Source organism: Maylandia zebra, linkage group LG10 (assembly GCF_041146795.1).
Source record: "Maylandia zebra isolate NMK-2024a linkage group LG10, Mzebra_GT3a, whole genome shotgun sequence".
Classification (NCBI taxonomy): domain Eukaryota; kingdom Metazoa; phylum Chordata; class Actinopteri; order Cichliformes; family Cichlidae; genus Maylandia; species Maylandia zebra.
The window spans coordinates 24,487,286-24,499,453 of NC_135176.1; the positions used below are offsets into that span (position 1 = coordinate 24,487,286).

At 39.4% G+C, this 12,168-nt stretch overlaps 1 protein-coding gene across 1 annotated transcript; it reads left to right on the top strand.

Annotated features, from left to right (window-relative positions):
* The first annotated feature begins 4,938 nt into the window (after positions 1-4,938).
* Positions 4,939-7,053, top strand: LOC112435552 (uncharacterized). The gene is made up of 4 exons (XM_076888847.1): positions 4,939-5,523; positions 5,665-5,916; positions 6,485-6,574; positions 6,746-7,053. Exons 1-4 carry the CDS (start codon positions 5,394-5,396, stop codon positions 7,051-7,053), a joined length of 780 nt encoding a protein of 259 aa, XP_076744962.1. The 5' UTR covers positions 4,939-5,393.
* Positions 7,054-12,168: the final 5,115 nt, after the last annotated feature.

Here is a 12,168-nt window from a genome sequence, read left to right on the forward strand (position 1 = left end):
AAAAAGATTTAGAAGAGCTTGTGACCCTCAGCTGCCTTCCTGTACTGCCCTCTGCTGGTGTTCTTGATCTGGCTTAACAGTAGTGGGGTTTTTTAATATGCTATTGGGCCTATTAAGAAACTGTCATATTAAGACACTGTAAGTTGATAAAACAACTTGACTTATAATAATACATCAAGCCCCATGACAGTGTATACATACACCTCCTCCAAAAAAAATTTTTTTTCATATTTTCACAACTACAAATATCTGTCATCTTCAAAGCAGAACTTACCAAAAACTTATATTTACTTGCACTGTACTTGCAGTCCAACCTATTATTTGTACTTATGTTTGACCTGTGAACACATCTATATCTACATATGGCTCTTTAGTAAATCATGCTTATTGGATATTTACAAAGATTCATTATTTCTCCAGATTAATTATGCTTTATAGTACATTTTTCTCGGGGGTCAGGGGCTATAAGGTTGATTTGGATTTGTTGATTTAGTTTAAGGTTATCTGGGAAAGAAAGAAAGAAAGAAAGAAAGATCTCTTTTGTAATAAATTTTTCATTGAAGCTAATAGAAAACACCATGTAGTTAAATAAAGATATTAAGGGGAAATAATAACAAGTCAGAAAAAGAGAACTGTGTTCAGAGAATTCAACTGCACTTACATGAGGCTCCTTTAATAATGTGTAATTTGTTGACATGGGTGTGAAATGTCCTGAGAAGAGACAACAAAAAGCATACCTTACACGGTCTGTAACGCTGGAGCTGAAGGCTTTTGGACTTCTTTTTTTGGTTCTTGAAGCTGTATCCCCTCTGCTCTGAACTGAAGATGATCCTCAGATGATCCTGAAGTGAAATATTAAGATATCTGTTTATTTTGGGATTTCAGTGCTTTGTTCAGTGTAAACTTTGTCTTTGATTCTTGTGCTGCTCTGTTCACATTAAAGTAATTGTGCAGTTTTGTGATTGCTATAATTTTGTAAGTGCTGTTTAAACAAATATTGTTTAAAAAAAAGTCCAGTTGCCTTAAACTTAAGCATTTAAAACGACCACGATCTGGAAAACTCAAAGCCTATAGACATACTGTACTTTAAGTATTTTACCTAAGGTGTTCCAAAAATTTTGTTTCATGGAGATCCTTTTTTTTTTTTTTGACTGTCCCGTTTGGCTCTTTTGCCATCAGAATTATTGTCTAAAGGCAAAGAAAGATGCCCAACGGATTTACTTTACCACATCGACCAACCCAGCCTTGCCGTATTGGTCTATTTGATTCGCCTTTTATTATTTATTTTATTTTAACCTGCTAAATACGGGACAGACTTAACTGGGGAAACGAAAAGGGGAGAAAGAAAGAGGGAAAGAAAAACAGCGGGGAAGAGGAATGGTGATAAAGGGCAAAAAACCAACAAAATAAGCAGAGAAAAAATACATACCGTATATCGATCATCTGGATCACCTGTTGAGAAAGAAAAAAGAGAAAACAAGCAGAAAAAAGAGCAATATAATAAACAACACCATTACGATGATCTATGGGAATATAACAGTAAATACTAAATATTAAACATTATTGTGCAGCACGTAAGATCGACAGCACACAGTGTGCTTTGAGGTAGGAGCCAAAAAGGGTGTAGTTTGTGTGTGTGAGCACCCGTGTGTACACCTGTGAGCATGAATGCACTTGTTTTTAAAAGGTTCCTTCATGTAATGATCTGCTAGAGGGTGTGGGGGTCCACAGCCCCGTCCACCAGAGCATGAAGCAGGTATGGAGGAGATCAAGACTCCAGACATCCCGAGGCCCCCAGAGCACAAGAGACCAAGGAAGACCAACAGAGGGGCAGCCACGCCACTGTCCCAGAAAGAGCTGAGGAGAGCCACAGATGAGGGATCACTCAGCAGCCGCGAAGCAGAAGCCAGGGGGTGGGGGGTTGCAGTGACGTGCCCGTGAGCTGTGCCAGAGTGACCGAGCCCCAGGCCGAGAGTCCGAGGGCACCCCACCCCCCGAAGGGGCCCGAGCGAGCCCCAGGCTCCAGGCCCCGACAAGCAGCCACCAGGAGTGAGCCGGTAGGTACCTGGACGCCCATGCCCAGACACAAAGAACCACCAATGCACCGATGTCTGAGGGCATCTGCCACTGGCAGGGGAATGGTGGGGGGAGATAGCCTCCATACCTTGGAGGGCCTGAGATGTGGTGTCTGATACCCGACCTGACATATAGACACAGACAAACAGGCACACACAGATACAAACATCCATTCCCACCCTCGTGCTCTCATATGCAAATACTCAACACTCACCCAACCTGGAGACAGACATAAATAGACACTGTACACACAATCACACTCCCCAAGCGTACTCTAAGCCCCAGGTCTAGGTACCCTTGCCCCTGGAGGGGGAAACTGCACCCAGACCCAGGTAGTGTTACCCTCTTCCCTGGGGTGGAGAGAATGTTTCATGGAGCTCTTATACAAAAGAACCACTGGTGAAAAATATTACTTCATTACTGATGGAACTGGGTGGAATTGGAGTTTTGCCTTTCTTAAGGCTTTCTGTGACAGAGATAAAATTTATGAATGATAATCCCAAAGTCTGCTATACAGCAGCTTTCAAACTGAGGACATAAATTATATATAGTGTAATGAACTTCATCATTTTAAACTTAAATCTTAATCTTTATTTCTAGAGTTTTAAAAAAAATGCTCTTATTACAAGGTGACAACTTCAGAAGACGCTGATTCTATTAACTGGTTATGTAAAAATTACCTTTGACATTTTTCTGAATGGTCTGTTGTGCAAAGACATCTCTGCTTCCATAAAAGATGGTCCAGTGTATCCTATGTATTGGTAAGGTAATAAAGAAAGCACTGAAATGCATTTTTTGGAGAATTTGACCAGTTTTTTTCATGGCTGCCATGTGGATACTTCTGCATCACTTCACACAACCTTACTAATTACTCCGCCTCTCTACCTCGTAGGATCCACACGTATTGTTTCTGGGTTGTTTCAATGAAACACTCAGTGACGTGCACCTCAATTAATAACTTTCATGTAACGTGTTTTCAGGATTTTGGGTAGATATTCTGTCTCTCTCCATTAAAATGAAAGTACGGTAAAACTAAGACTGTTCATTTCTTTGTACATGAGCAAACTTACAAATTCAGCAGGCAATCAAAAAAAAATTTCCCACACTGTATACCACTTATCCATGAACCCTCGACATCACTTGCAGCTTGTCTTACCTCTTTATCACTGGCTGTTAGCTAACTTGTGATACTGCTACATTTTTACATTTTCCATATTTAAAATCAACCAAGAAGTCAAAGCCACTGTTTCAGGTACACAATTAAAAATTCATATCTGTTAACAGTAGCCCAGTTTTAGTGTACTTACTTTATTTTACAAGTCTTTTAGTTTCCAAATAACATCCAATGATGTGAGTTTCCTTTGAAGTTACAAAAAAAATAGAGGCTGCAATTGCAAAGCTCCTTCTTCTCTTTGACTTTGCAGTGTGATTTTGTTTCCCTGTGTGTTTTCATGCACATGTGCCGTGTGCTTATGTGTTAGTCTATATGCATGTATACTGTTCTCCACACTAACTGAGTTCCCTCTTGCAAATAAGTGTTTGTGAGTCTGGCACAGAGCATTGTTCACAGCAGTGGTGAAGGACACATCCCCATGGCTTGTATACACCCCCACACTCACAGACACCTACTATAAATAGCCTTCACTTTCAGAAACATTAACAAGACTGTTGGCTAGAAAAAGGTGACGCAAAAGCGGAAGAACAATGTCGGAGCAAAATGGATAAAATGTTCAGCTGCCAAAGTCCAAAATGTGCTATGAGCTGTATCACCTCAAATACTTTAAAGTAGATAATTTTGAACAACTACCATGCATTTTAGTCCATTTTTAATATGTTTGCCAAAATTATACCAACGATTTCTTCTTCTTCTAGCAGGTGCCTTTATGGGTCACCACAGTGGATCATCTGCTTCTATCTCACCCTATCCAGCATGCTTCTACACTACATCTATGAATCTTCTCACTGGTCTTCCTCTTTTCCACCTGACACTCATCTCCATCTGCCCCACCCTTCCTTTACCCTCTTCTTGACTTTTCTTATGCACTGCCCATTTCTATGGTTGGGTTGGATCTCAGGAGATCAGTATCTCATTTGAAAACCCTTCAGAATACATACTTCAGTATGAATGATACCACTCAAAAGTTACAGCCATGCTTGATTACTTTTGTGATTTTAAGACTTAGGCCAGATATGCAGCTGATCCATAAATAGAAAATGTTCAGTTTTGTCTTGTAACTTCAATAAGACAGTTGTGTGATTCTATTGTAATTTTCTTGCATTAAATCAAATTTAAATTCAAATTCAAATTTTATTTGTCACATACACAGTCATACACAGTATGATATGCAGTGAAATGCTTACACAACTGCTCGTGACCTAAAGAAAATAAAGACTATGAATAAAATAGGAAATAAATATGAAAATTAAAAAGGGTCAATTTAACTAGGAAGGAATAAAATAAAATATAAAGATTAAAGTTAAAAATGAAATAACTGTACAACAACAAATTAGAATGAAGGGTAAATTTAACTGGGAAAGAATAAGATAAAATATATAAATTAAAGTTGAAAATAAAATAACTGTACAACAAAATACACAAATACACAGTATAGAAATATATAAGAATGTATGAAGAAATATAAATATATATATATATACATACAATAACAGCAGCTGTACAGTATTAAGTGGAAATTAAGAAATATAATGTCCAGTGTTGTGCAATCCACATTTGTAAGTGTCTTGTGCAGTGCAAATATGCTTAAAGTGATTTAGTGATGAAGTGATTCGATTTGATGACCACGCATCTAATCGAATTAGTGTAAACAAAGTCCAGAATGTCCAGTGTGGACCAGTCCAGTGTCCATTATTAAACCAACGTTTGTGCTTTTTTAGTCAAGAAAGTGCAGCATGGTTTAACAGCTACAGGCCCTGTCTTACGGTGTGTTCACACCGAACGCGATGGACGCGAATAGAGCGTCAGGTTTACATGTAAAGTCAATGGAAAGGCGCGATGACGCGCGATTGCGGGTCCCGCGAAAATTCGGAAGCAGATTTGCGTCGCGAAAACGCCAAAACGCGTGAAACGCGCGTCAGTGTAGCGCGTCTGGCGCGTTTGACGCGCGAATAAAACCACGCGCGTGAGTTTTTGTGTTGCACTTTGTGCATACGCGCGTTTCGCGTCTACCGCTCGAGTTGGAAAAATCTGAACTCCAGCGTCAAATCGCGCCGCGACAACCAATCAGGAGCCTGGTGACGTGGCTCTGACCTAGGTCAAAGGGGCAGATCCAGCCAAAGCCCTTCATTCTTCATTCAGTATGGAGGAAAAGCTGATCAGCGCCGTGGCTAACCACCCCGAGCTATACGATGCCAGCTCCTATTTCTACCGAGACAGGAATAAAAAGGACCTAGCTTGGAGACACATAAGTGAGGAGATCGGGCAACCTGGTAAGTTCATTCCTTCTTCTTTTTAATTTTCAGACTGACCCGATGAAGCCGTGCAAAAGCTAGCAAGCGCGCCTACTGTCCCGCGATTTTCCCACTGTTGTACAAATACCTTTCCGCTAACCAGATAATGCATTTATTCAGAGGACATCTGCAGGAGAAAGTGGAAGAGCCTCAGGGACACCTATAATAAGGAGAAGAGGTCAGAGAAGGAGAAGAGGAGTGGGTCTGCAGCAGGATCGGGGAGGAGATGGAAGTTCTTCGCGGTCATGGGGTTTCTGGACCCCTTCCTCACCCCGCGGGAGACCAGCGGTAATATGGTGCGGACCGTGGAGAACTTCTCGCCCGAGGACCAGGGACAGCCCGAAGAGGCAGCAGGGGAGTGTCAGTCAGAAGGTATGTTTACAATTAATTAATGTAGGCAGTTAATTTATGCGTGTTGTCATACAGGAATATATTTTGTTTATTAATAAACAGTATAAAGTAGTCCCGCTGTTCATCCGTCACTGCCTCGTCTTTTCGCTGATTTTTTTTATTGCACCGTACAGCTTTCAACAATGCGCATTGCATTCTGCAGCCCAAATGACAAATCTCCTCCGTGTCGTGTCTCCTGCGCTTGCCAAACTTATCATGTTTGGTTTTGATAACCATCACTTCAAATAGAAAAAAACAGCACAAAAACACTCATAACTATGACCCTCATTCGGAAATAGACACCTGCACCGGGAGCAAAAGAGGCGCACAAAAGTGGCGTCGCAGACGGAGAAAAAGCGCGGCATAATACTTTTACGTTTTAAAATCGACAAAGGTTTGCACTTTGAGAATCAACTTGTGAGAACTGTGACTACTGTTCATGTGCTGCAATAAATGGGAGACCACTGTATATAATAATAAGTATATAATAATATAATATTCTCTATGACTATTGTCTTCAACCTGTTAACATTTAATATTGTCTTGATAGAGTCAAGTTATCATGCAGCAGAGTCATCCCCTGTTGCTTCTCCTGACTCCCCAGTCCCTGGTCCCTCAGCTCCTGCTGCTGCACCCACAGGTATGAACATCAAGCACTGATAGCTTTTTACTTGCTTGGATTCCCTTGTGATCACCTTTACTAAATATCTACAACCAATCTGTTCATATCCTGGTTTTTTTCAATTTTGAAAATGACAATCTAGTAGCAGCCTTCTCATTTCTTTGTGGTGTTTTGTTCTGTTTTTTACAGGCCCACAGAGGAGGAGAGCTCGAAGGCGGTCGAGGGAAGGGTCCCAGGATGGTCCATCGGCGGTGGAGCTGGCTATCCTGGAGTCCCTAAAGAAGCCACGCCCGTCTGCAACAGAGCATTTCCTCCTCGGCCTTGTTCCTGCTCTGGAGAGCATGCCGCCTCAGACACGAGAATTCGTGAAATTCCAAATTCATAAATTAGTTTTTGACAACAGCACAGCTGTGCTAAATTTGGAAACATCAATGACACGGAAGCGATGCTCTGCATCCACAACCGCAAGGAGAACAATGGAGAAAGTTCCCTTGTAGTTGTGGAACATGGATCCTGAGTTGGGGGGTGCCTTCGTCTGGACGTGCTTCCGTCTGGACGTGCTTCCCATCCAGAGCTCCACAACAGAGGGGGAAGTTCCAGCGCTCCTGGAATCCCTCTGTAACGGTGTGTTCACACCGGTGTGAACACACCGTAAGTCTTCTTCTTATAGTGTTTTCTTATGTTTTGAGTCACTTCTTGTTGATCAGATTTTTTTTCTTTCTTTCACAACAAGGAAACTGTGTCTCTATGTGAGGACAAAACTTTTGTAGAAGTTTCTTAGAAATGTTCTTAGAATAGAACTTAAAATGTCTTTGTAATCTCTGTTTCAATGGAATGATGCCCTCTTTTTTTTTTTTACAGTAGAAAGTTCCTTTGCAACAGTTTTTTATCTGCACTTTTTTATTACTTATACATTAAATTAAAGGTAAATCTGTAGCTTTAAGCTTGTAAGTAATTCTTACATTTGCTTTATTCTTGGAAACAAAGATGTCTAAAAGAAAATTGCAAACTGAGTCTGATGTGCAACTCAGTGTTCTGTTTGATGAATAGATGTAAGTGGTCTCATTGTATTCAAAAATTTTTTAAATATTTAAAAACATTTTAATTTTAATTTTTAAGTAACCATTTTGGGAGGTTTGAACTGTTGGTTGGACAAATATTTGATTGCCTTCAATCTGGGGAAAGGTGTAAATGATCACTGACACTGGTGGTGTTTTATTTCTTGTCATTCAACTACATTTCTATATTGTACAGGGTGGGCCATTTATATGGATACATCGTAATAAAAGGGGAATGGTTGGTCCTGTTTGTGGCACATTAGTATATGTGAGGGGGCATACTTCTCAAGATGGGTGGCGACCATGGTGGCCATTTAGAAGTCGGCCATCTTGGATACAACTTTTGTTTTTTCAGTAGGAAGAGGGCCATGAGACACATCAAACTTATTGGTAATGCCACAAGAAATGCACTAAGAAACTGAGAAACTAAGAAACTAATGTGCACAGGGTCAAAGTTATAAATATAAATATACACCTCTGCGAATATTTGGTTAAATGTGCAAGTTGCACCTCATCAACAAGCTTCTGTCTGCCAGATTTCTGAACACTCTTCTTAGCAGAATTCGTAAAGTTCATTTAAACTGGTTGGTTTCCTGGCATAGTCCACAAATTCGAGGCAGGATTAAGGTCAAAGCTTAGGGAAGACTCTTCCAGGAGCTTAATTTTAGCCTGCTTTAGCCATTCCAAAACTAGTTTTTGGTTTTCTGTTTGTGGTTGCTGTTCTGTTGGAACACTCAACACTTACCCATCTAACTACTGATTTGATGTGAAGTTGAAGAATTTTGAGGTAGACCTCCTTCTTCATTATTCCATCCACTTTGTGCACTGGCAGCAAAACAACCTCAGAGAATGATGCTAGGTTTGAAAGCCTCACATTTACTCCTACAAACATACCTCTTATCATTGTGGCCAAATAGTTCTTTATCTCATCTGACCATGTGGGCAGCTGCAAAGTTCAGTTGAGTTTGAAGGTGTTAATTTTGGTCACCCACTCTCAGTACATGTTGATGTAAAACTGGCTTCACTGTGAAAAGTGACAGTGGTGTTCCAGTTTCCAGTTCACGGCAGACTTGCCATGAACTGGATGTTCAGCACTAAGTTACGCCGATGCCACTGTGATTAGCTTCAATGCCTTTAGAGATTATGTGCCAAGCTTCTGCACATGGGTGCAGGGTAAAGTCCCACTAACACCTACCACTCACTTTCATAAGCATACTTGTCGATCACTTCCACACGTTGTAATAAATATAATCCCTGGTAAAGTCAGTTAGCGAACACTACTGGCATGTAATGCCAATGACGACCATTTCACACACTGTCGAAAATGCTCAAAATGTTGTCGGCACCAAAAGTGAAGGGCTGACAGTTGTGTTTACATACCAACCGTAAGCGCTAATGTTGGTTAGCATCAGCTAAAGTTAGGAAGTCTGACACTTGAGAGGCAGTGAACGCAGAGAGAGCTTAAAAGTGCATCTGTGTTTTTTGTTTTGTTTTTGTTTCCTTTGCTTTGTTTTAGGTTTTCTTGCATTAAGATGTTGCGCACAGAATCCGAGATATAATGGTGACTTAGCTGCTTGTTGGATAAACCCATGGATCTTAGAAAAGATTAACATTTCCCGGATTTAAGCACACGTGTATAACAAAATGGGAAAAATTACACTTGCTAACTTTTCCACATCATAGGTTTCAAAGTAAATAAATGTTTTTTCAAATACTCACTATGATCTGAGTCAGTTTAAACCTTTTTAATATGGCTGTACGGCGCTAAACTTTTCGCTTGACAGCTAGCGCAATGCTAAGATTTACACGGAAATGATCCGCGGAAATCATTAAAGTACTATTGGTCCACATTTTTCTTCTATGGTAGCACCCTGGGCAGAGTAACACCCAACTTTAAACTGATCTGTTGACACCAATGACTGTAGAAAACATTATTGTGACAACACGTTTTTGGGGGAAAATAAAAGAGATTGAAACTTTACTGATAATTTGTCCAAGTTGAAAAATGCCCTCCTCCACAAATGTTATGTGACAACCTCATTGCCTTACAGAATTATGACATCACACACATGTAGAATTGGCTGCATTTTAAATGTGTCAGATCAATGGCTTTATTCAAGAATACAAGTAATGGGTAATAGCTGCATGTGTGTTTGTGTGTGTGCATAATATGCATACTTTACTTGTTGGATCCATATCCTACAAGGAATTAAATAAAACAAGAAGACAAACAAAAACAAAACAAAAATATTTTTCTCTCCCTTCCAAGGTCAGGAATCAGGATGAGGAAGAAATTAGGTCAGATCAGTGCAGGTTTTCGCACTGCTGACATTGAAAAATGTATGGCGAGATTTTCAAAATACATTTGCAATCAAATAACTTTGGAGCTGGAAAGACAGCTTAGCTCAACAGGTTATAGGAGATCCAATGCCACCTACTTTTCATGCCAATCTTCTTTGTGGCATAAATCTCCCCTTTGATCATTGATCAGTAAATCACTGCATATAAATTCATCTAACTGTTATAATTTAATGAGTAAAGATTCTCAGATGATTGAATTGCGGTTTTAGTAAATGTTGAACCTTTTTGCGATTTCTGTTTTTAGAATCAATAGCCCATATTTTCATCCACTGCTGAAACGTGCCTTTGAGTTTTTCATCATTTAACAAGAATAGGTTCAGGCAACCATTGTGTAATTAGGCTTTCGCGGTATATGTGTTGTCTTGTGTTGTTAGTGTGTAGTGTTGTGGATAGTTTTGTGTTGTGTGTCAGAACAATGAGGCTACTGTTGTCTCCAGGTAGAAACAGGAGTGATACACCTGATGCTGTCAGACCTGCAGGTACCAGGCTGTGATGTTCTCCTTTATAGTGGACAGAAATTATTTTTTTGGAGTGACACAAATAATTTGATTGTTGTGTAAATAGTTTGAAATGGTTATTTAAAAAAGGGTAAAAGGTAAATGGCTGCAAATAACTTTGTTGTTTGCAAAACTTGTGCATTGGATTTTAAAATTGACAATTGCATTTAACTGCATTTAAAGTTATGAAAGTTATGAAATATGAAATATGATTCAATAAACATGTTTGTGGTTGTTACAGAAATAACTTTTTCTACTTGGATTTTATGTTTTTTGTCTGATTTTAGATGAATTGTTTTAATACAATATGTCAAAATGAAAACATAACTGCAAATTCAGGCACGTGAGGTTGTGCTGAACAGGATGATACCAAACAAGGCAAAGTAAATCGATTTTAAAGGTTAAATGTAAAGGAAACATCAAAAGTAGTGAAAAATGGCCAATTATAACCTGGACCCCAGAGGGTTAAACACTTCACACAATAGTTACTTTTCAAGTAACTAATTACTTTTAGAATCTTGTAACTCTCCATCTTTCCATCTTGTACGGGTGAGAGTCGGCTGTGGCGAATATTCTTAAATCAGTGCTCGTGCTCTGAGAAAACCCATGGGCTTTATGTGCTAAAATGTCCTGTGATTGAATTTGATACTTCATTTCAAGATCATTTTTCAAATTCATACATTTGGTCGATTGATAAGAAGGGCTTCAGGTTGAACATACCGTAGCTGTGCTCTGAACATTTTAAATCAAATTGGAAGTGCTTCAGGAGTGTGCACATTTCAGCTCTGTGAGGGGGAAAATTCTTAAGCTTTAAGCTCTGCGAATACAGAAAGTGATTCAGATTTCTGCTTACTCAGGTTTCCAGGAACTATTCCCTCCTACATTTCAATATATTACCACAGTGTATGTACATATTGCATTTTGCCTTTATTGGATTTCAGCAGTGTGTCAGAGAGAGAGAGAAGAAAGTAGGGAGAGAAATAGAGGTAGAAATGTACCTGTTACTAATTTCTTATTGCTCTCACACAGCAGATGTTCTTCAGTAATATAGGTTTTTATCTATATTACAGCACATTGTTATTTAACACTAAAGCACAGACGGACTGGTGACTCTGCAAGACTTTGATTAACAGAAAATTACAGTGTAGACATCAGTAATAATAGTCAGGGTGTTTTGGTTCATCCATTGTTACTTGCTGGGGTCATAAATTATCCCAGTCTGTCTCTTGAGGGTTAAACTCAAAACAGGTGACATTGCAAGCAGAGAAACAAATAAGAAACGTGCTTTTCTCCTCTCTGGCACACATGACAGCATCAGGAGAAAAAACTATATCCCAAAAACTGAAGAATATGTCAGGTGACCAGTCATATGAACCATCATTATAAGTCAAGGCTTCTGCCCTTTATCGGTTTCATCACATACACATTTTGTATGTGTGTATTTGCTCTATCTTCCTTTTTAGCTGTAGATAGTGTCTGTCTTAAAGTAAACTCTTCAATAGATTTAATGGTGTGGATTTGAGGGTTAAAGACAGAGAGTAAGAAAATCCCTCTGGGTCGAGCAAAAACAAAGGTTTCTTTGTGAAGAAGTTCGTCGGTGTTTGATGTGAGCTTCAAAAATGGTATCAAAGATTACATCAAAGTTTCCAGTGAAAGAAGAAAATTTCCCCATTTCATCTGCAACATCTCATCATGA